At 43.1% G+C, this 25,282-nt stretch overlaps 1 protein-coding gene across 2 annotated transcripts in view; it reads right to left on the reverse strand.

Annotated features, from left to right (window-relative positions):
• Positions 1-3,835: 3,835 nt before the first annotated feature.
• MYRFL (myelin regulatory factor like) overlaps positions 3,836-25,282 on the reverse strand; it is a 33,917-nt gene continuing 12,470 nt past the window's right edge. The window contains exons 10-25 of one of the 2 annotated variants that reach the window (XM_033162844.1): positions 24,522-24,612; positions 21,737-21,937; positions 20,212-20,320; positions 19,328-19,437; positions 15,071-15,237; positions 13,907-13,961; positions 13,051-13,139; positions 11,821-11,889; positions 11,465-11,511; positions 10,283-10,444; positions 8,973-9,035; positions 7,949-8,036; positions 6,421-6,495; positions 5,003-5,114; positions 4,204-4,278; positions 3,836-4,093 (exon numbers count right to left, since the gene is read on the reverse strand). In XM_033162844.1, the coding sequence (XP_033018735.1) occupies positions 4,007-4,093; positions 4,204-4,278; positions 5,003-5,114; positions 6,421-6,495; positions 7,949-8,036; positions 8,973-9,035; positions 10,283-10,444; positions 11,465-11,511; positions 11,821-11,889; positions 13,051-13,139; positions 13,907-13,961; positions 15,071-15,237; positions 19,328-19,437; positions 20,212-20,320; positions 21,737-21,937; positions 24,522-24,612 (1,600 nt within the window). In that variant the 3' untranslated portion in view covers positions 3,836-4,006. Of the gene's footprint in view, positions 4,094-4,203; positions 4,279-5,002; positions 5,143-6,420; positions 6,496-7,948; positions 8,037-8,972; positions 9,036-10,282; positions 10,445-11,464; positions 11,512-11,820; positions 11,890-13,050; positions 13,140-13,906; positions 13,962-15,070; positions 15,238-19,327; positions 19,438-20,211; positions 20,321-21,736; positions 21,938-24,521; positions 24,613-25,282 lie in introns of those variants that run through there. The other variant, XM_033162845.1, reaches the window with a different exon arrangement.

Here is a 25,282-nt window from a genome sequence, read left to right on the forward strand (position 1 = left end):
GCCCAACCCCCTGCCATGCAGGAATCTTATGCTCAACACGGGGCTTGAACCCATGACCCTGAGATTAAGAGTCTCATGTTTTACTAGCTGAGCTATTCCAATCTCTTTTGCACTCTTGGCAGAGGCAAGATTTGAACCAGGCAACTCCTGATTTGTAGCTCAGTCTCTTTTAGCCAAATTGTGAGCAAGAGACAGCTACACAAATATGGGGATGTCACATGGGGCTCTCTCTCTCCCCCCCCCCCCTCTCTCTCTTTGGAAAAAAGGCAAGTAAGGGGGAGTATGATAGAGGTGACTCAAAGTATACACGGTGTAAAGAAAGTGCATAGATAGGGAGAAGTTCTCCTGCTCTCATAATATTAGAACTTCTTCTTGTTGTTGTTTAGTCATTTTTGTTGTTGTTCAGTCATGTCCGACTCTTCGTGACCCCATGGACCAGAGCACGCCAGGCACGCCTATCCTTCACTGCCTCCCACGTTTAGTCATTTAGTCATGTCCAATTCTTTGTGACCTCATGGACCAGAGCATGCCAGGCACTCCTGTCTTCCACTGCCTCCCGCAGTTTGGTCAAACTCATGTTGGTAGCTTTGAGAACACTCTCCAACCATCTCGTCCTCTGTCGTCCCCTTGTGCCCTCAATCTTTCCCAACATCAAGGTCTTTTCTAGGGAGTCTTTTCTTCTCATGAGGTGGCCAAAGTATTGGAGCCTCAGCTTCAGGATCTGTCCTTCCAGTGAGCACTCAGGGCTTATTTCCTTAAGAATGGATAGGTTTGATCTTCTTGCAGTCCATGGGACTCTCAAGTCTCCTCCAGCACGATAATTCAAAAGCATCAATCAGCCTTCTTTATGGTCCAGCTCTCACTTCCATACATCACAACTGGGAAAACCATAGCTTTAACTATACGGACCTTTGTCAGCAAGGTCTCTGCTTTTTAAGATGCTGTCTAAGTTTGTCATTGCTTTTCTCCCAAGAAGCACTTGGGAGAACTTAGGACCACCCAATGAAGCTGAACGTTGGAAGATTCAGGATAGACCAAGGAAAGCACTTCTTTACTCAACACATAGTCAAACTATTGTCTAATATAAGATGTAGATCCACCGACTTGGATGACTCAGTCCATGGAAGATAAAGCCCACAAAGGCTACCAGCAGGGATATCTATGTTCTACATCCACTGCTGAAAGTGGGATGCATCTGAACGCCAGTTGCTGGCAATCACAAGCAGAGAGAGTGCTGCTTCCCTCTAGTCCTGCTTGCAGGGCTCTTATGTTCTTACCTCCATCACCATCCTGTGCCATATATTTTACAGCGGAGTCCTCTGAGAAGACTTCATTCCACCAATAACCCTGGACAAAGCTCCCAACCTTAGTTGCCTGTCTGCAAAAAGGATATGACTAAAACATGCACCACAGATTTGTTGAGAACGAATGTGGAAAGTTTATCCTAAATTAAACTTACCCTGAAGTTTAAATATAGATTAATACATGTTTAATATTTATTTTTATGGGGAGGGGGGTTTAAAAGAAAGAAATGGGAAACATGTGTTCCTGCATCTGTCTTCTTTTATCTCTGTCCCCGCCACCTCCAGGCTACCAAGAGCAAGTTTTTCCATAGTTAGAAGCTCCGTAATGAGACAGTCTAGATCCGCTGGTGATCTCTTTGTGAGCTTCCCCATCCAGCTCACATTCCCTGTTTATAGGGCGCATGGTGAGAACATGTGCAGGATGACAGACAGCTCATGTACTGACAGCTTTTGGCAAAGCTGCATTATTTCACAGAGGACTCTCCATCTGTCGCTACATTCAGCAACACAAACTGACCTCGCCGGCCCTGGCAGATTAACATTTAATGATGCTTTCAGCTTGAGCCCTTATAATTTTTCATCTTCCAGGGGGCAAACAGAGAGCAGGAAACAGACTTCATGTGGTCTAGAGCACACTAGGGACAGGTTGGCAGTGGGTCCTTGCCAACAGGATCAAAAATGCTGCTTGCTTGTTTGGGCACCAAAGGTTTTTTCACAATGAAGTGGTATATGGATTTTGTAAAGCACATCTAAAGCACATAGCTACCCCCCCTCCCTCAGTAATCCTGGGAACTGTAATTCACCAATCACAGAGCTATAATTCCCAGCTCCCTTAAAAACTACAGTTCCCAGGATTCTTTGCAGGAGGCCTTGTGTTTTAAATGTGCATTAAATGTGCTTTACATGTATGATGTGAATTCACTATGTAAAATACAAAGATGACCTTGTGAAAGTGAATGCAATTTCATTGCTGCTCCTTCTCAACAAACGGAAACTATAGCCAACTGTTGGGAGACATGCATGCTCCCTGGATTTAAGCCAGAGAGAAATAAAAGGCTGTAATTTTTACCCCACATTGATTTACTTTGTGTGTGCGTTTGTGTGTGTAGATATATACGTTTCTGCAACTCTGTCAATTGTCTAGTAACTAGTAACTGGGAATAAAGTGGGTCACGATTGTGTTTTATTCATACAGAGTGAATTAACTGTGCGCTGTCCCCTCAAGCATAATCCATCTTTCCCTGCCCTAGAAATAAACCCTGCTGCAGGCCTGCACTAAGAACCCCAACAACAAGGTGTGTAGAACCCTCATAGTCACAAACCGCTAAAATTGCCAAAACCTGTGCAGAGCTCAGATTCTGTAGAAAATGTTTCCATAGAGGACACAACACAAAACAGGACCCTTTCACCCAGTACTGTACTATCAAATGTTTTGTTTTGTAGATATAGATTAGGCTTTCAGCACCCACAAAAAATATTGTGTTTTTTTTAACATGGGCTATACATGCATCATTTGCACTGCCATGGCCTGGTTGCCCATGTAAAATTACTCTGGCCTATCTAAACATTCATATTTAGATATGAGTATTGTGATTGCACAGACATCCCCCCCTCTCCACTTACACAGAAGTTACGCTCTGGATCCCCGTGCACATAAGTGAAAATCACGTAAGTGGGGAGCTTCATCTAAATACCCTCTCTGCTGTTCTCTCTCCAGTCTAGACCAAAAACACTGTATCTAACAATTGAAGACCTAGAATTGATGCTCTGGGGCTGGCTGGAGGCTGGAGGTGGCGTGGGAAAGTGACTGTAGCTGCCATGCTGCCCCGCACATCAGCTGTTAGGTGGGGAGGCTGAGCAGCCTAAACAAAGCCCCACTGTGCCTCCAGACTCTTCAGGGGTTGCTCCACTCTCAGTGACATCCTCTTCAGGCTCCAGGGAGGGTCTCCTTGCAAGCCACGAGGGCTCACCAGCTCTCTCCTGCCATTTCCAGGTTTGAATTGAATTATTTATTTATTTCCCAGCACCACATGTGCGTGTGTAGTCCCGCATGTAAGGGGGAGGGTGCCTATACTATTGGGAGAGGCCTGTAACAGCATCAGCTCATGATACATTCATGCAAAGCACATTTATAGGTGACATAAGAAAAAGCCATTTGGTTAACATGGTAGGCTTCCCCGTTGCCCTCCAATTGATTAGCGTGGGTTGCAAGAGCACAATATTGTGTATGGGGCACAAATCCCATTAGAAATCCAATTGTTTTTTCCTTTGGTTAGGGGGGCAGTTAAACATGCCGAGAGGCTCTGCAAAATAAGATTGTTTCCGTCCAATTACTCTGTTACTCTATTGCACCATTAAAATGAATGATTACAGCCCAGTCCACAAACTAGATCAGACAGATAGTTGGATTTAAGCCAATTGTGTCTTACTGCGGGAAATCAGCTTAAACTGAAGTCGGCTCATGTGCTCGCCTTTGAATCGTCAGCAATCACACAGTTTTACTAGCAGCTTCTATGAAGACCTCACAAAACAACAAAATGCTTCAGTTTTATTTACTCCCATTTGATATTCCCAAAACAAGGGCATAAAACATAAAGTTCATTAAGTGTTTGCCAGGAAGAATTAATGTGGCAAACAAGCTCTCAGCAGCGCTAAAGATTTCCCCACCCCCATTTTTTTCAGGGAGCCTTAAAGCCATCCTTTCAGATGCAGTTCCGATAGAAATAGAAGAAGTAATCAGTGAAAAATATCCCAGCGTAGTTAGGATCCGTTGAACAGTCTGCAAGATCCTGGTGGGACAAAACAATAAATAAAGTAATATTGAGATAGATCTAATAATCATAGCTAAATGTTTTGTTCTTTTTTAGTCTTTTTTTTCAATAAAAAAAATAAGACTTACTGGAGCAGCAACACGAAAATGGTAAGCACTGTCATGGAACGAGCTTACAGGAAGATACCAAATATGATGGAATCCCTGTATAACCAAATAAGAGAGAGAGATGATAGGGAATGAAACTTGCATGGATGTCTATTGCTGCAAATGCACATTAGGGAAATAAGAGGGCAACCATTTCCGTCTGGACATGTAGTCATTTCAAGCAGCACTGTTTCCATTCAGCTGCAGTTCAGTTTTCACCAAATAATATATTATTTGTCTTGCTGTCTACTATTTCACGTAAGTTACATAAGTTATGGTTAGCACACATAACTTAGATAGCAATTTACATAACTTACATTCATTTCAACGTAACGGAAACATCACCACCACGTAAAAAAAAGCCATTAATTACATATCATCTGTGTACATCGAGAACAACAGCAACGTGATTGAATACCAGTTGCACTCATTTCATTGACCACAGACAAATACGCAAACTGCAGTAATTTCCACTTCCTTTCCCATTTTCGTCAGAATTCTCTGACATTCCTATTACACATATGGGAAAGCTAGAGTTTCTAAGGCTATGGCCATTCTGGGGTTTGCCAAGGTCAGAATGAGAATTAGTACTTTGTCCTAACTCAAGGGAAACACATCTTGCTTGTTTGCAAGCCTTTGTTGTATTATTTTGAAGAACTGGAGCCTCCCTAGGTCCCAGAAAATATAACAGCAGTGGGCAGTGCTTCCTTTTAGTTGTTTTTTAACTGACAGATGAAGTAGATAAAACTCCTTGTATGGAAGAGACAACAGAACTAAGTACCTGTGTAGTTTCTGGATAGGGTTCCCTCTTCTGACGGGTTTGTTGTGGAAGACGAAAGCAAGACTTTCCAAAGGTGATTTTGCATTGAAAGATAATGAGTGGTTCCGTTGTACTTCAAGGAACAAGGATAATATTAGAAGCTGCAAGATTCTATAGTACTGCTTTAAAAAAATATACAAAATAAGACCAATGGAGCTTAACAAGCAAAGCACCCAAGGCAAATGTGTAGCTCCATACTGGGAGACAGAATTCCACTGAAAATTAATGCTAATTCTAACACTACAGCTGCTCAAAAGACAGTGTACAGACATGGAAATGGGATCATAGTGATTTGGAAATGTTGAGTTTAAATTTTATGGGCCAGTTCATATATGACTGCTTTCATTCCCATTTCGCAGATCAAGTGAATGATCTAATTCCAGGAGCACCATAGCATAGCAGGGGGTAACTCATATCAATAGTGCAAATCACTTTCAGGGCCAGTCCCACCATTAGACAGAGTGAAGCAGCTGCCTAGGCTGGTGGATTGCTGGAGGATAGGGAGCATAGGGGAGGTGTTGGAGGACCTCCTATATTAGTCAGCTGCTCACAGGTTCAGTGGAAGATGCTGTCCCATCATCAGTGCTGAGCTGAAGTTAGATTCAACGGCCAGTACACTCAGCTTCTACCACAGACGTCCAGTGATCTACCGGTAGATCACGATCTACCTGTTGGACGTGCCTGACCTAGGACACTGCACAAGTTCCTTCGGCATACATTGCATTGCACTCACTGGGTCTCCACTGTAAACATCAGCAGCCAAGTGCAACACATGAATCGGCTCTAAGGATGCAACCCAGCTCCATTAAGGCCAACTGAGGGTTCCAGCAGAATTAAAGGACATTCGTAAATTTCAGTTTGTGCTTTCTCATCCTTTCAGTTTCCTTAGGATCTGTTAAGATCAGGGCGCAATCTTCATTCATAAAGGTAAAGGTAAAGGGACCCCTGACCATCAGGTCCAGTCGTGTCCGTCTCTGGGGTTGCGGCACTCATCTCGCTCTATAGGCCGAGGGAGCCAGCGTTTGTCTGCAGACAGCTTCCGGGTCATGTGGCCAGCATGACAAAGCCACTTCTGGCGAACCAGAGCAGCGCACGGAAACGCTGTTTACCTTCTTGCTGGGGTGGTACCTATTTATCTACTTGCACTTTGACGTGCTTTCGAACTGCTAGGTGGGCAGGAGCTGGGACCGAGCAACGGGAGCTCACCCAGTGGCAGGGATTCGAACCGCTGACCTTCTGATCTGCAAGCCCTAGGCTCTGTGGTTTAACCCACAGTGCCACCTGGGTCCCTCTTCATTCATACCATATACATAATAACAGATAAGGTAAAAGAAAAAGAAAAAAAGTTTATCTATAGCAAAATCTGTCTGTGTACTTACTTGATTTCCAGAGAGATTTTCACCATGACAGGTGTGTGTTTGTTAATGGGAACAATGTAACTATAATTTCCAGACCTAAAATAATAAATAGTGACAATGGCATTTTGAAATTCTAGACAAATATCAATAAAAGTGAAAACAACGTCAAGTACCAAGCCAATCAGTTATATGAACTGGAGACTGCAAAGTACAGCCTTAAGCAACCTTATCAACTATTCTAATGGGAAATAGCAACGAACAACAATTTCATTGGGCAACAATTTCAGTGGGAGGCACTTTGAGACAATCACCAGCACTGCACAGAATAGCAAGGTAGCCTGCTTTTTAAATGGAGAGCAGCAGTGAGCAACAGGTAAAATAATCAGCCATCCTCTTGCAAATTATGATCCAACCTTCAGCAGCAGGTCCTGGGGTGAGTTACAACACTTTAAAATTCAGTATTAAAAACAGCTGAAATAAATGACAGGAGCATGAATTGGCTAGGATGTGAACTAAAAGCAAAAACAAAATTTAGAAAATCTTGCCTTTCTGAAGATTCTGCACCCCCATGTGCAGATGGTGATGGTGATTATCATTATCATCATTTTTATTTATTAAATTTGTATACTGCCCTTCATCCAAAGATCACAGGGTGATTTCACAATATCAGTTTCCTAAGTGTGCAGTATCAATTTTTTTCTTAGATGAAAATATTTGCACCATTAATTGTGGAGGCATGACACTATCACCTTACATATGTCTACTCAGAAGTAAGTCTCATTGAATTCAATGGCACTTTACTCCCAGGTATAGAATTGCCCTCTCCAGATAGCTAATCTCTGTTGAGTTAACTATAAATTATGGTCAGACCAACTGACAGCTAGGGATTCAAAGTTCCGTTTTCCCAGTTTCTCATCTTTTCCAATCTGAACTTTCACTTTTCCCCATTTCACAGCAACTTGCAATTTAAAAAAAATCCTCATGAAAACTCATCTGCATTCTAGTGCAAATTTCACTTAATAAATACATTTTTATATGTAGTTTTGATTGATGTACCCATTTTTGCAAGCATTTTCTCCTAATATATGAAATTCTGAAAATATTGGCTGCCGCGAAAACTTCATCGCAAAATTCAGATTAAGTGCGATTGCTAAAGGATAGCTGTGTTTCAGAATAGCAGTGTATCTGAAAAAGTGTGCATGCACACGAATACACTGTTCAGATACACTGATAGCAGATACACTGATAGCAGATACACTGATAGCAGTGTATCTGAAGAAGTGTGCATGCACACGAAAGCTCATACCAAGAACAAACTTAGTTGGTCTCTAAGGTGCTACTGGAAAGAATTTTTTGTTTTGTTTTGTGTTTCAGAAAGTATGAATTTGTTGGATTCAGCTTTAAGTGCATGCTGAATAAAATTTCTCCTCCATCCCTACTGGTTTTTCACAGTGGCCCGCCTGCAGCAGCAAAATCCTTGGCTCAACTTAACATATTGAGGCTCTGTGTTGCATTCAACAAAGAGATGTAAGGAAACAATTTTACCCACCCACACTGCAGGTTTTTGCGACAATAGCGGTGATCTATTTTTTGTTGTGTCTCTAAGATCTGCATAGAGATGATTGATGTGTCAGTCCCTGAAAGGAAGAAGAATTGTTTTCGTGAACATAGACACTTGGCATGAAGAAACTTTTTTAAAAAATGCACACACAATAATAATGAAAAGTTTATATGAAAACTTTTTGTTACAACTGGCTCCCCATTCCATTAGCTGCCTTTGCCCTCTGCCCTCACCCTGGCACCCCAGTGAAAGGCCCTATTAAGGGTAGTGACTTTGCCTTACAGTTTTCGCATAAAGCAAAAGTCAAGCTTTCAGACGACATATTAACTTTGAAGAGTCCTCTGGAATTGTAACTCTGATACACACACAATTTCATCCAAATTACACCACATGTGAAAACAACAATGTGGTACACTAACCGCTTTAAGAGGTTACCATTTCAAAAACACATGTGCAAATCATGTCAGAAAAAAAGCATGGGACTTAGTGGAGCAATGGATCAGTGTGGATGGCTGTTAATCAGATGGTTGGTGGTTCGAGCCCATCCAGCCATGGCTGTGGGCAGGATTCCTGCATTTGAGGGGGTTGGACTAGATGACTCCCAAGGTCTTTTCCAACCCTACAGTTCTATGATTCTATATGAAGGAACCCCAAGGATTGTTTCAGAAAGTGCAAATTAGGTATGTTTGCCTTTAAATGCAAACTGATTCAAATTTTTCCCCATTCCTGCTGGTAACGGGAGGCAAAAGGAAGAGGTGGAGGAGAACATGACCCATTGAACCAAGTTGTGGGTGACATCCCCAGAATAATTATTCACAAAGTGGGTCTAATGCATTTCCTCAAAACTATTGATAGGAGGAAATCATAATGGACGACAGAAACTAAGATGTGCCAGCTGTCCTGGCAATGAGCTATATGCATAACTTCTCTAAACTAGATCAACAGACATTTTAAAGTAACCAAAGGGGTTTTGAGGAACTTTATTTTTCAAAAGAAATAAAAAATACTTTACAGTCATTTCCAAGGTCAGGCTTCTCAAACCAGTTTTTTCCTGACAGTGCTTTCCTTTTCGTTCCTGAGGGAAGAATAGAGGGCCTTCACAAACTGAAACAATTATATGACAAAAACAAATACAGCAAAAAGCGCTTCTGCGTGAGTTTTCCAAGCACAGGTTTGAAGGACGCTTGCAGATGCTCTATTCTGAAGACAGTTCACTTTATGAAAGGCGACTTGTTTCACACTCTAGAGGTCATATTCAGTTTCTCAAGGACCATTCCATTTGGAGAAGAGAATAAGCAAAGGGAATATACGGTTTGCATTGTAATACTCTGTTTTATTGACAAAAGTATAAAGCGGATTAGGTGTTGTGGGGTGCAGCAGCAAGCCCTGGCAGGATGAGCCAGGCCATCTTCACTGTTAAGTAGAGTGAGGTGGTGGCCTCAGACCTTGCATGGTGGGGAGGTGCTGGAGAGAACAGAGCTGTGTGTGTCATGTGACCTGCAGGGTGCTCTGTAGGCCAGTGTCCTTCAACCTTGGGTCCCCAACTGTTGTGGGAACTACAACTCCCATCATCCTCAGTTAGTTTAGCCAATAGTCAGGAGTCAGGGGTCAGGCGAGTTATAGCCCCACAACATCTGGAGATCCATAGTTCAAGAATACTGTCCTAAGCTAGCCTGGTGCTCTCAGCTACAGTGGGGGAGCAGACTGCCCCTTTGTCAGTTTTGAAATAAGTTTTAGCTACCAGTCTGGCCACTTTCCAGGATATAGAATGGGGTGTGGTTCACCATATTTGCCTCATATAGCAAAATATATTCAACCAGCCCCTAGTGCTGGTTTGAAAGCATTATCTGTTCTGGTCACCAGCACATCAGTGAAAGCCCAGAGAAAGATAACATGAGTACCGGTAACTCCTCTTGTGGTTTGTTTTGTTTTGTTTTTCAGATGGGCCAGCCAGGGAGACTGCAGAGTGCTGGAGCAATGTTTAACAGAAAGAAAAACACACAAACCACCTTTAAACACCTTGCAACAGTAAGGTAAGCTCCATACCCCCACCCCCTGAAATTCTCAAAGAATCCTCATGTTCCCTGAGAAAGAGACAGAAAAACTGAAAAATAATCTTTCACGGAGAAATAAAACTTCTGAGAAACTGAGAACAGATTTCAGCAAAGTGCTAATTTTGTCTCCACATTATTGTCATTGGGCAAGTGTAGGAACACAGCTACATGGAGAGATCTATCCTCAGCAATCATTTTCACAATCACTACAATCACAGAAATTGCCTTCTCGTAAGTAGTGGCAACATCCATTCATGATTTAACTTACTATGTTCCTTTGCCTTCACCTTCTGATAATTTAGGTCTTTTCTTACTGTTTGATGACTTGGACAGCAGTAAGTTTCCTGACAAGGTAAAATGCCACAAAAATTCACTTCAGGAATGACGCCAGTAGGTTTTGGGCTTGAAGACATTGTGCTGTATCTGGTCACTACAGTAGAAGAAATCCATGAGTGACACACATATCACCTTCACCAGCTTTAACATAGCAAAATTGGGTGTGTCAATACATTCTAATTTTTCAGTTCAAACAGATTTGCTTCTTTGCAACAGTTAATTCATTCTGCTTCTGCTCTCCACATTGAGTAGCAATGACAACAGGAAATTTTGACCCACATATCTGCCTTCAGAAATATTACACAATTGGCATGCCACTTATGTGAGGGTTCAGGTCTGCGGGGATCCATGCTCAAAGACAATATTATGCAAAGTCAGGAACTTCCAGAAGCCCCTGTGGGGTTATTGTTTCATTTTTTACTATGTTCAATATTTCTATGGCTTTATATTGTATGTGATGTGCCATCTTCCATACCAGCATCTGGGATGCTTCCAGAGCCCTCACACCTCCTTCCCAGAGGCTGGTAAGGAAGGAAAACCTGCTGCGTGTGTGGAAAATAAATAAAGGGAGAGCAGGGAACAATAGGTTTCTCCCGATCTCCCTTTATTTCCCACCCACTGCATAAGGTTGCATATGTAAAGTGAGCGTAAGCTGTGAGCCTAATGTATAGTGCTGCCCATATATTTCTAAGTGTACTTCTTCAGCCTTATAGCCTAGAAATATGGGGCAACGTCCAATGACGCCCGCCTGCTCACACAGCAGAAATCCATTTGCACTTCCTGTTTCTCTTACTCACCCCCCAAGATCCCTGCAAACACACCCCAAACATCTGCTCTGAGGGCATCTCCCAACACCCTGGAGCAGATTTAGGAGGAATGGAAGGCTTTTCAGGACTGAAGAGAGGAGGATAAATCCTGTTGTATGAGTGGATGTCCACTCATGCTATGCTGGCTCTACCTCATAGGCTTTTTAAAAACAGCACAATAAAGGTTGTGGTTCTGAGGGTGCAGAATTCTGTGTCACCTGCCAAATTCCATCAATGCAGGGTGCAATTTTTAGATTTACTCTGTTAACATTTTTTTCAGCCTCAAATAATAGCTTAAAGCACAGTACCTGTCAAAGTGGTGGGTGGAGGGAGTGTTATCAGACTTGTTGAATTGCTGGGAAAGGTTAATAAAAATCACATTAGCAAATAAAATAAAATAAAATAAAAACCATGCAGATATTACTCTAACACAGCAGCAACAAGGGTATATAAGCATATTCAAGTATGCTTTGTTGGCACCAAGTGGGAAACAGGCACATAAAAGTGGCTGCTCCCAAAGAGTGCAATTGCATCTCCATGGAGGCTTGCCAATCCTTTACATTTAATGCTTATACGCTTTAAATAGGCTGCTATCTGCCCAACCCCAGAGCATTACAAAGAGGAAACAATTAAAGTTCAAATGAGTGACAAATCAGTTACTTGCCTGTTTGTAGAACTGGCAATGACTGGGTCGGGTATGCTAAGGACATAAATGGTGGCTATCGACAGAACACTGCAACGAGACATTTATTCCATAGATTGACATCTATCATCATATACAAAAAAGAGTACAGAAGCAATGTCTTCGACTGACCTGCCTCCAGATGCATGAGACAAATACCTTTGATAGCACCAAGTTCTAGAAGCTTGGAACACAACCGCTGCCCAATTTGTAAGAAAGTTTCTCTGTGGCAAAATCCAGAGAGTCGGCTGGATGAGGCTGGTGGCCCATCAAGTCTGGTAACATGTTCTCATGGTTGCCCACAAAATGCCCAGGTAGACTTAGGCACAACAGCATTCTCCCCTTCTCTGGCTTCCAGCATTACTGCCTCTGACATACAAGCCACATGGCATCTCTGCTGAGCTGATGATCCCTAGTAGTACAAGGGAATCTGGGAACACAAATGGTGGCCTCCATGCTTTCAGAAGCCTCACTAATAAGAGCCCTGCCAGCTCAAGTCAAAGTTCCAATTAGTCCAGCACCTTGCTTCTCATGGATGTCTTCAGGAGGCCCACAAACATGGCACAAAAAGGCAATGGTCCGCTCCCACTGTTGCTACCCAGTTACTGTAACCTACTATTAATAAAGGCATAATATTATGAGTTCATATAATATTTCCTCCTGTACTTTTAATATGAGCATGGGAACCTCCTGTTTAAGATCATGGCCTTTGCCTCTTCCTTTGTCCTCAAATATCTCCTCCCCATTGTTGAAGTTCTCTTATGAGCCTCAGTTATCATTTATTTGATTAAACCAGTACTTAATATTAGAATCAAAGAAATGAAGTCTGATGGTGTTGATGATTATCACCACACTTATGTTTGTGTGTGTGTGTGTGTGTGTGTTCTTCCCTATAACAATAAACCATGTTTCATATGCTTTTTAATAAAAAGCTTTTATGAATGAACTGATGAAGAAAACAACCAAGTGGTTGTATCCAGTGCTGCTGTTCTGCTTGCACAACAGACTTCCACTTGCACAATGGAACTTCCTCTCCTTTCCTTCTTGCAGCCTTCAAAATCCGGTCCAGAGGGTTGAGGGACCCTCCAGGACAAATCTGATAACATGTGGAGGGGGAGGGAGGAAAAGTAAATCCCATTCCACTGTAGAACTTTGTTTGTGCAATGTTGAAATTACATCCCAACATCTCATTAACAATATGCTTTTCTTTACCAGACTGCCATAACTGCAACCAAAGCAATCACAGTTATCTGGAAGATCCTGGAGCTGGACCATGACTGATTTTTCTTTGGAGAACACATCTGAGGAAGAAGGAAGGAAGGAGCGTGGGCTTAATCCATAATGCTTATGTGGAGCAGGCAGTGTGCATCATCAGAATATTTTTGTGCATGTACAGCTCAGAATCAACACTGAAAACTATTTAACTCCTGTTAAAGTTCCTTTGGCACCTCTAGGCAGACGATCCCAGAAGCAATTCTCCCTGGGAATTAAAAATGCAAGGGGTTGGATCCAGGCTTAAGAGTCAACCCACTGAAATCCACTGAAATTAGACTTGTGGCCCATTGATTTCAAGTCGGATTTCAGTGGATTTCAGTGGAACTAAGTCTTCACCCAAGCCAGGGGGCGGGGATTGAATAACAAACCATATGCTACCCTTTCCTTACATCCAAAATCAGCTGTCTGAGACAACCAATTGCTCCTTTTTTAAAAAAAAAATTGTCCTTCCCCCATAGCGTGCAGTTTATCTTACTTGCTTTAGCAACCTACAATGCATTCTTTTACACATCTGTTCAGAAGTAAACTGCAGATTTAAGGTTCCAGGATTGTAGCCCCAGATTATGTTGCTCTACCTAGAAGAGCCAGGATTTGACCTTTTGCATGCAGAGCATGTACCCTTTCCCCAACTTTCCCATGCTTGTCCCTACCTGGAAGCCAGGTGATTTCCAGATGTGCCCCCTTCCTTTTAAAGAGATTGTAACCAATTCAACAGGTTTTCTGTTTAAATTGACAGTCTTTTTATCTACACGTCAAAGAGTTATTTGCAATCTATGTTCTTACTTTCACTCACCTTTATGGGAGCTGATTTTCTTGATGGTAAACGAGAAGCAGCTTGGCTAAAAATCCTGGAATACATATATTTTTTTAAATGCTTTACTTTGTGAATTCATCGCAGGAAGTGATTAAAAAAAGAATATTAGAAGGGGAAATCAGAAAGGAGGTGAAGCCTGTTGTTAGCTTGCTCAGATGAATGCCATCAAAGATTGTTTTTCATGTTGAAACATTGGTTAGAATGACAAACCCCAATAGACCTGAAGGAGCGTCTCCACCCCATCGTTCAACCCAAGGTCCAGCACTGAGGGCCTTCTGGAAGTTCCCTCATGGCGAGAAGTGAGGTTACAGGGAACCAGGCAGAGGACCTTCTCAGTAGCGGTGCCCGCCCTGCGGAACACCCTCCCATCAGCTGTCAAGGAAACAATCAACTATCTGACTTTTAGAAGACATCTGAAGGCAGCCCTGTTTGGGAAGTTTTTAATGTTTTATTCTATTTTTAATATTCTGTTGGGAGCCGCCCAGAGTGGTTGGGGAAACCCAGCCAGATGGGTGGGGTATAAATAATAAATTATATTATTATTATTATTATTATTATTATTATTATTATTATTATTATTATTATTATTTCTTCCATGGAAGCTGCAATGGACATTTGGAGTGCATTCCATTTGCATGAAAATAGTATGTGACTAGAAACAGTTTTGCCAAAACAATGGACTCTTCAGAAATCATGAGTATCAAAGTGCAAATCTGACCATGCACACTGCTGGAAAAGGGTAAGATGCTGCAGAGGTGTCCACTGGACTCCACCACTGATTATATGGCAGAGTTCCTGTTGCTGCCAGTGGGTAGTCACTGTAGCTCTCAAAAATGGGGCTTATTGGGCACAAGCAAGGCTGATAAGGAACCAAAGCCCCAGTCTATTTCCTGTGCCAGGCTGGCATTGCATACCTCTCCAGAGTCAGTTGGGATTGCTCCCTCAACCGCCTTACTTTTTTTTATTTTTTTAAGTGCTCTGAAACAAGTTGCAGTCTAAACAATAAAACACAAAAATGTTAAAGAAGTATCCAGAACTTGCCGTCCTATGAATTCAGCTCTACCTTTAGATATACAAGTTATGTGTGACACGTTAAGGAAGCTGGTGGATTTGGCTGTGTGCCCTGAGGAGAAACGCAGATACCTTCTTGCGTTCTTTTCACTGGATGTCGTTGACTTCAAGCTGTTTATCTGTTTCAGTCTGGCTAGTTTTTTATTCCACACTTCCAACTCTTCTATCCGGACTTCAAGATTGTTTGTTAATTTGCAAAGCTGCTTCACTGCACCCACATTCTCCATGAAAATTTGATCCTTGAAAGAAACACACACAGAGAGAGACAAAGAATCCCATCAATAAATAAGATGTGAAAAAAGGAGTTACCAGTACCTTAGCTGAGCATCCTAGATGGCTTCCTGAAGGTATTATTTCTGCTTTTTTAAACCACAAAACTCACTCCCCTTCCATTATATCATGACTAATGATGTGCCAAAGTTTTCCCTAATCTTTTCTTTTTCCTTTTTCTTTTTTGCACTGAAAATGTGACAGAAAAACGGAAGCTTCTTTTGCAGGAGAAGAAAACTTTTGAGAATTTGGAGAGCAGAGTTTGACACAAATCACAATTTGCTTTTAAGACTCTTGCCGGTTTCAAAAGCCCTTCACCGTGCATCAGAGGAGATTGCTGTTCAGGAAACACGAGTATAAGCTTTACAGTCCTTTGGATACTACCCTTGGCATGTGATTTCTCAGTTCTACCCTAAACAGAGAGTTCAAGTGCATGCAATACCAACACCTTTATCCAAAATAAATAAGACCACAAAAATCCCCCAACAACCCCCAAACTGCTGGATCAGTTATGTATGAAAATAATAAATTGTGTGCCATCTGCACTCAATTGCCGGTGAGCACTTGTGCAGGAAAGGCAGTGACTAACAAGAGGACATTATGCAGCACCACGCTAAAACATTTGTTTTGAATTAACGTTGTGCCTAAACACTAAATAGATCGTGACAGGCATTCGAGGTTTCTGAATGTTTTCCACTACAAACTGTTTCCCATGGACAGATTCAGAATTCCCTGTCACACGGTACGTTCTGTGCAGATCAGATGGTGCAAGCAGACTCAGCTGAACCATTTATCTTGCAACTCCAACACAACTTCCCCAGGGAGAGAAAGACAGATGGAAGAAGAGAGTCCCCTTATGCTATTTCTGAAATGGGAGCTTGGGAAGTATTTGTTTGGTTTTTTTGCTAAGCAGGATAGCAGACACTGAAACAACTAACACCAGGTCCTCTTTATGGGCCTCTTACGAGGTGTCCTTGTTTCTTATGTATGAACCAGTCAATTTATATAAACCTGAGAAAGATCTGAGGGAATATGGTTCGAACTTGAATGCATGAAGAAGTGGCCATGCGGCTACATTGCGGAACATGTTCCAGACATGTTCCAGAGTGCACCAGAATGAGATAGAAAGGAGGGGAGCAAGGGATGGGTAAATCTGCTATTTCTACTCTGTGACACTTTCTCATGAATTCTCCAGAATTCAGAACTCCATTCTGTCTCATTTCCATGTTGATCTGTTTTTTTTTAATGTGTTTATTGATTTTATTGCATTTACATCCCATCTCTCTTCCAAGGAGTTCAAGTTTACATACAAGGTCCCCTCCTCCCCATTTTATCCCCACAACAACCCTATGGGTAGGTTAGGGCAGAGCATGACTGGAGCCCAAGGCCACATGGCAAACTTCATAAGTGGCCCAACACACTGTGCTACTACTGTATATCACGCTGGCTCTTCCATATGCATTTAAAGTTGTAGATGTTTCTCTGAAAATAAGCACTTGAGAAATCTTTTGATATATCTCTTGAGCTGAGAACTGCCTTGAAATATTTGGGAAGTGCACCAAGTCATTGGCCTTCCAATCTATGCATTTGCCTGGCTGGGGTGAGGTCACTAAGCATAGGCACCTCTTCGGCTTTGCAGCTGGTAACAGTGTGTGTCTCCTGGAGGTCCTCTCCACCATGAGCACCTTCCATGGTACAAAGCCTGGGCTGATGCCTCCACTACATCATATATGGGTTGGTGAGTGGGGTTCTCCTTCACAGCTCACCTCATCTTCACAGCCCTTAAAGCCTTGTACTTTCTGTGTGCATACATTCTCAGAGTAGTCACAGGTAGGCTAATTTATGGAGGAACGAGCTCAAAGCGCCTGTTCCTCCTAACCCCACAACAGCTGAAATGGGTTAGCATACCAGGTACTTGGGATCAGCAGCAGCAGGTGTCTCTCTCTCTGGTGTGATGTATAGTGCATTAATAAGCACTTAGCACTTGCCGTGCACATGGAAGGGCCCTACACCAATCTTTGATGGTCATATCAGAATTCACAAAGACTGGATTTCTCAAGCTTCCCTAGAAGGAGCCACATCATTGGCTCAAGCCACATTGTTCCTCTTCACAAATGCAACCACAGGAGTGTGACAGCAGCTCACACATGACTTAAGAATGCTCCCTCAGGATCCTGGCTTTCTTCCTAGATGTTTGCAGGGTTGTGATGCCTTGGGCAAACTGCCCTTTCATTCCCATTTGTCTTACTCATCACACAAATAAACACATTTCTGTACAGAGGTGCAGCCACTCCTATGGTTGATGGAAGTTGTCTATGCAAGGCCCCCAGGATGATATACTATTTATATCGCTGCATTTCAGCAAACTGCTTTCCCACACTATAAAGTGCAAATTGAAAACTGCCATTCAGCCTTTGAATAAAGCGTTTATTCTTCCATATGTTGTTAAGCTGCCGCAGTACGTTTAAGCCATACAAAACACCATTGTAAACGCCGCACAGAGATGGTCTGTTTTTTTTATGGGGCCCAAATTGTACTGCTGCATATGATATGTAGCATAAACAAAACCTACACAGTTGGGTAAGCCCACACAATCAACAGAGACAAGACATTCCACAGTTGGTTCACTGAAGGGTATCTTCAAAACACTCATGGTCTTGAAGCCATTACATCAATGACATGGTCCTCTTGTCCCCCTGCACAGGAGATAGGAATCTGATGCCTTCCCAACCGGTCATGCCCAGATCTCCACAAATGTATAGTTTGTATGAGGAGAGGGAGACAGACTGGAGTTTTATTAAGTCACAAGGTCCTGCAGAGTGCCAGAGCTTGCAGCCATTTAAGTGAAACTGTGCAAGTTCATAGTGAAATCCACAAGAGGGGAGGGGCCTGCTAAAACAAAAAGTTGCAGTGTAGACCATTCCTCTTATTTTGTACATCCCCCAGCCTGCTGATGCCTGCTCTTTTGTGGGGGTGGATAGTGTAGGTTACCAGATTTTTTTCAATGAATCCGGGGACACTTTTCAACTTCAGTCAGAATGGATGGATTTTGTCAGGGGACTGATTTGTAAATCTGGGGACTGTCCCCGGGATACGGGGACACCTGGTAACCTTAGGATAGTGTTCTTTTGGCAACATAAGGACTGGCACTCAGATAATTTACATCACTATTAGTATGGGGTACCCAATATCATAACCCGTTGTTGGACTACAACTGACCATTGTCCTTGCTGATTAAGGCTGATGGAAGCTGGAGTCCAGAATCTGTCGGGCACCACATTGGCAACCCCAGGTATATAGTATGAATATTTTCAGAAACAATCAAATCCAGCACATTTTTTTTCTGAACAGATGCAAGTATGGTTAACCTATTCCCCTTTGTGAAAATGCTCTCCTCTCATCAGGACCCAGGTGATAAGAAAAATACAGGTCTACTTTATCTTGAGCAGCCAGGACAAAGTATCCGAAAGATCCAAATGATGAGGCCTAGCATTTAATTCAAGTTTGCCCTTGGTCCCATTTCATGCCAACGATGCAGGACTGAGAGTCTTGGAAGTTAATTCGGCTGGGAATGTTGCCATAACACTAGCTGGCCAAAGGGAGATCCAAATGCAAGGAAGGAATAGCTCATTATTACTACTTTATTTATTTCCAATGTATATTCTGCTTTTTCTCGAGGATGCTCAAAGTGGCGTACATGAATCGCTCCCCCCAACCCCCATTTTACCTTAACCACAATCCTTTGAGGTAGGCCAAGTCAAGAGAGTGTGGCTGGCCTAAGGTCTTCTTGTGCACTACAAGGCCGAGTTGGGATTTGACCCTGGGTCTCCCCAGTTCAACATTCTGAAGTTGCCCTCTCTCTTTCCCTGCTTGGATGAGACACCTGTTTCTAATCACTGCTGTATTAAAACACAGAACCATCAAAGAGTAGACTATTACTTCTCTAGAAGGTGAATCTGAAAAATGATGTGACTAATCGTGAACACTAATTACAGTGAACTTACAACTTCTGTTTTTCAAAGCAAGATGGTTCACGGCGCTGCAGGAAAACAGAATTACCTTATCGACCATGAGGAAATGATCCACTTTTTCTCCATTTTCACATGTTAAGTCTCCAGTGTCTCTCACGGCTCTTGGCAGAAGTTCCTGAACTTCCTGGGCAATTACTCCTGCTCACACAAAAAAATAAGAGAAGGGGTGCAATCGAAAGCAGAACATTTCTCACACTCCTTGTTGCTTTACCTACAAGCTGGAAGTTTTATTTTATTCTTAAGCACTGTAAATATTAATAAACAATGGATTACTGTGAAGGAGGCTACGGAAAACAGGGAGGACCTCCCTCTGAATAGAATGGAGTATCCTGAAACAGGGACATGGCTTATTGATTTGAATCCCGAACAGAAGCATTCCACACTGCAATCTTTTGTTTCAGATTCCACTTGTCTAGGTGCAATGCCTGTATGTAGTCCTTGACATAACCCAGGGTATTATTCCTCCCAGTTCAGACCCTTAACCCACCTGCACATTTTGTAACTTATTATTTACTGGAAGACAGAGGCACCCCAATTTTGGAGCACCCTCTCTAAAGAGGTTGACCAGGTACCTACTATGAGGTGTTTCCTGTGCTAGGCAACCCCCTTTTTATTTCCCCCCCAACTTTCCAGACACTTTTCTGAACTTGCGGCCTTGTGTAAAGGTTTGCTGTTGTGATCGTATTTGCATTTTAGGTGTTTCATTCTTTTACCCATTGCCCTGGGGATGTGATTGAAGGGCAGTCTAAAAAACACAATGCAATGCAATTGATACATTCATTAATTAGATTCCTGCGTCACGTTTGACCGCCAAGGCAAACATTGCAACATTATAAAGGAAGATGGCGCTGGGGTGTATTCAAGATTATTATGCCTGAAGACCTGAAAACAACAGATGATTTGATGGAATACCTGTTTCGTGGGTCTGGTTAATCCCCATAACAGATGCAAACTCGGGCTTGTAGTCGTATTCAACCAGCCGCATCTGTGCTATTCTTCTCAGCTGCTCACGCGTATCAACCTAATTGACCAAAGACAAGGCTTAGCGTGTTAAAATATTTAACACAGTCAAGTCATGTCAAAGGGCTTTCATGTGCACGTGCTTTTGAAGTCTGAAGTGGCCACAGTTAATATGCCTAGTTGTTATTAAGCAACATTAATGCCCCTGTGTTCCAAAACGTATTTTGAGGTAAAAGGAGAGGGAGTGCTATTTATCTAGAAAAAGAGGTGCAGGAACTCACCACGAACACCTCCCTCATTCTCTTATAATGGCAATGGCACCCACCTGGGGGGGGGAGCCCTAGGGAGAGGGTTTCCAAAAGGTGAGGTACCCCATTTTTGCCAATTTCAGCTTACCTACTGAAATAATCTGTGCCATATCCCACACCATCCCAGAGGCTTCCTCAACCCTCAGGAGTAGCTTTTTGGGGCTCACATGTGGCTGAAACTGATAGGGCAGGTTGGGTGCCCTGTTTTGTACAAGTACGGAAGTGCTTTCCACTAGTGCAAAACCACCACTGGATGCAACCCAGATACAGTTGTACCTTGGTTCTCAAATGCCTTGTTACTCAAACGTTTTGGCTCCCAAATGCCGCAAACCCGGAAGTGAGTGTTCTGATTTGCGAACATTTTTTGGAAGCCGGATGTCCGACGCGGCTTCCGAGTGAGTGCAGGAAGCTCCTGCAGCCAATCGGAAGCCGCGCCTTAGATTTCTAAGGTTTTTTGAAGTCGAACGGACTTCTGGAACGGATTCCATTCAAGAACCAAGGTACGACTGTACAGACTTCAAAACGTAGTCAGGATAGGTTCCTTTAAAAATACATGTGGGGGAACTATATGTTTTAAATGAATGGTGTGGATGTGACCACAAAGAAGGACAACTGAGACATTATTTAAATATAAATTAGTGAATTTTGTACTTTTTGTTAAGTGTCACCTCCCGTTAAAAGGCTCAAGATGGGAAAAGATGGTAGAGCATCTGTCTTACATGCAGAAGCTCCCAAGTTCAATGACCAGCATCTCCAGGTGGGCTGGGGGAGATTCCTGCCTTAAACCCTGGAGAGTCACTGCCAGTCAGTGTAGACAATACTGTACTGAGTGAGATGGACCAATAGTCTGACTCCGTATAAGGCAGCTTCTTATGTTCCTTACTTCCCACTTGATGGAAATGATGGGGGCAACCCCTTCCCCATATAACTGCTGCCAGCCTGAGTTGGCAATACTGGCCTAGATGGACAAAATACTTTTATGCCGTATAAGGCACCTTCTTATTTTTTCCTTCCTCTCCATCCCTTCTGGCACCCTGCTAGTTTTTTAAGCTATGAGCAAAAGCTATGAAACATCTGGTTACTTCGCAACGAAATGCCTGCCTCTCAGTCACCGTCTCCATGCGCACATGCGCTGCTGTGTTGGGAAATTACTTCCCTGTCTCGCTCACCTCCTGGATATTCTGTTTGGCTCGCCTGTCAGATGGATGCATGACTGCTCCCATAACTTTCATGTTTCCACAGACAACCAGGGCTTCATCTGGTGTGTCTGTGTTAATTCCCACTCGACCGTGGCAAACGGCGGTTTCAGGAACATGTCCTCGCTGCCAGAGCGTATCGCTGTCATTCTCAAACTGTCCAGGGTTAGAGGCCTGAAAACATTTTCAGGTCAGTAGCGTACAAACACAGAACTCGTTTTCGGGGAGGGGGGAGAATTAGTACCACACAAAATCCTTCCAGAGAAATGCACCCTCATGCTTCTTTGTGACGCAGCAAAATTAACAGCTGAGTAAAAACAACCTCACCCAAAAGGAGTCGGTGTGTGTTGAGATACTTTAAAGATGCAAAAGGGGGCAAGGAAGGGAAGGCCTGAAGCAAACATCTGGTCCAAAATCACCTCACTGAATCTTACCAGAGAGGGAAGGGGGGGCAGGATGGAGGATGGGATTGGGAGCATCTACTAAAGCAAAGTGACTTTCAAAAGTGCACAACTGATATTAGACAAATCTGGTTAGATAACAAGAAGAGAATCTGCAATGGCATAAATCCCCCAAAGGGGTGTTCTGCTGCATGGCTTGAGCAGGACAGGGCAAGAAGACATACCCCGCAAGTGTCCCAAAAAACCTGGGACATCCCATTTTTTCCTCTGAAGAGGATGGTGGCCATTTTGGGTGACAAGATCTCAAGCAAATTTCCCCCTTTAAAAAGCACCTTTACTGGGCCACAATCTTTTGCAGCTCCCTCAAACACACGTTTTTGGGCACCGTGCCCAAAAGAAGCACTTTCAGAGGGGAGAATTGCGGTGTGAAATTGCACAAGGTCATGGCATCCAAAATGGCCATCATACTTTCACAAGAAAAAGATGGCATCGCAGAAGGATTTTGTGTGGAAGGTATGAGAAGAGACTTGCACCTATTCCAAACCCTGTTCAGCTCAGTCATGTGGGCCAGCGCCCGGTCCTCAAAACTCAGGCCCACCCTCCATGCTGGTTCAGCCAGCAATAGCCCCTTCCCAGAGGGTCCTGAAGGAAGCTTGGAACAAGGGTAAGAGCATAAATTACACTGGCCTAAATTGTGCCCACTTCCTGTTGTTACAATTGCTGTGTCCCCATGGCAATTAATTTCACTCAACTCAGCCAGACATAATTCTGAGTAGACATGGCTAGGATTGTGCTGTAAACACTATAACATTTTGCTAGAACATCTTACCATTCAGGGAAGTGGGATGAGAAGGCAAAATAAGGGCAGGTGTTCAAAACACGACGGTGCTGAGATTTTGGTGATTTATTAGTGTTTATTTAAAAAAAGATCAGGCAGTCAGTATGGAATTCAAGGATTCCCATTTGTATCCAAGCAAAACAGCACCGGGGAAAGCTTTCTTTCTTTTTAACCATTCTCTGCCATCTGTAAGTATGTGGAGCCAAGTACCTCACAATTAGAGCATGATCTGATATGCCTGTTAACCACAACTCGGTGAGTAGATGGCTGAGATTTCCCGGTATTGCAGGAAAAGCAGAGCAGAGCGTCTCTCTTGCGGGCCTTTGCTGAACATACCAGGTTAAGCAGAAATTTCGGATGCACAAGATCTTATTAAGATTTTAGTCCTCTTCAGGCATTCTTAATTTGTATCTGGGGTGGCAGGACTCTGCATGACACCCCAGCCCCCTCCACCCTCACCGTCCCACATTGAGTGGCATAGCCTGGAGATGGGGAATGTATTAAGTAGTGGGTGGACATAGCAGACGACACAGTGATTCTCCAAGCAGCTCTCTTTATTCTCAGGCTGGAACAGAACTGGACTGAAGGGCTCAGCCAGCCTGTTTATATAGTACTCGGTAACATGCAACAGTAACAACTCTCTCTAGCTACCCAACCCGTGAACGGCACTCTCAACCCTTCATTTGCATGTTGTGGACCTGAGTGAGAACTGCAGTCACGGTGGGCAGAGTGAAACTCTATACACAACACCCCTAGTGGCCTAGGGTGAGAACTTCAATACATAACGGAATGGAACCAAGATCAGCTGTGTGCAGTTCGAATTCCCTTTCAGACCACCCCAATCAACGCAGGAAGGTTGTGGTGGGTTGGTAAAGGGGTCAGACTGACATGTGGCCTAGTGCCTCTCCTTGGATGCAAACCAAGAAGGCCTGAAAAGGGCTTTTGTTTACATGGCAGTTGTGGAAGTTTTGGGTGCTTGTTTTGAATTATTTTGCTTTTAGTTTGTTTTTATTTTATTTTTAAAAAATGATTTTACTGCATGGTTTTATATAGTTGCAAACCAATGTGGTGTATTTCTAGAATGCAGCAGTATATAATATATTTTTTATAAATAAATTTTAAAAATGCCAACTTTTGAATGAACATTTGCAACCTACGCTTTTGTGGTGATCGAAATAGTAAACACGGGTTATCCCGCTTTTATTCTCACAAACTTCATGTGAGTTAGCCTAGGAGACCATGCCAGTTCCAAGGGCTGGATCCCACTTGGCAGCCCCTTGTAATTGCAAGGACTTTTTAGAATCCCAACTTTCACAGGAATAAAATGGAGGATAAAACATGCTTCCCACAGATCCACTGCAAGGTCAAAGATGGAGGGAAGGAGGAAGAGGTGGGGCAAAGAGTGACAAACCATTAATGCAGCAGCAAAGTCACCCCATAAATCTCAATAGTAATACTGTGCAGCTGAGATGAAGAGCAGCAACAAAACACAGAGGGCCATATCTGGCACTGGACCTACCCTGACAATGATCCTTTCCGAAACATGAGCAGCCACCAAATAAGGTTGGTCTTGACTGACGGCGTACAACCCAGCAACTAACATGAAGTACCTAAATAGAATGTTGTTGTTTTTTAAATTAGAAAATCATTTCAGGCATTAAAAAAATCACAGACATGGCCAAGAACTCTGGAAACAAAGGGGTGTGCACCTCAAAAACAGAGAAGCTTCCTGTACTCTGTCCAAGATTTACCATTACAAGGATGCAAATGCTGTTGAATCCCCGCGATGGGGTGAACTCCCACTGTTTGGTCCCAGCTCCTGCCCATCTAGCAGTTCAAAAGCATGTCAAAGTGCAAGTAGATAAATAGGTACCACTCCGGCAGGAAGGTAAACAGTGTTTCCATGTGCTGCTCTGGTTCGCCAAAAGTGGCTTAGTCATGCTGGCCACATGACCCGGAAGCTGTCTGTGGACAAACGCCAGCTCCCTCAGCCTATAGAGTGAGATGAACGCCGCAACCCCAGAGTCGTCCATGACTGGACCTAATGGTCAGGATTACCTTTACCTTTAATGCTGTCCAAACCACACCCAAAGTTTGGGGTTCCCTTTGAGTAAGGTTGCAAGCTGCAACCCACTTATCTGGATGTCAATGCTATTGAGTCAATGGTACTTCTGAGTAGACATGCTTAGGAGCTTGCCTGACTAAGTCTCTCTCTCTCTCTCTCTCTCTCTCTCTCTCTCTCTCTCCCCAGCCCCCAGGGGATCCCACACCTGAAGCTGG

Source organism: Lacerta agilis, chromosome 10 (genome assembly GCF_009819535.1).
Source record: "Lacerta agilis isolate rLacAgi1 chromosome 10, rLacAgi1.pri, whole genome shotgun sequence".
NCBI lineage: Eukaryota > Metazoa > Chordata > Lepidosauria > Squamata > Lacertidae > Lacerta > Lacerta agilis.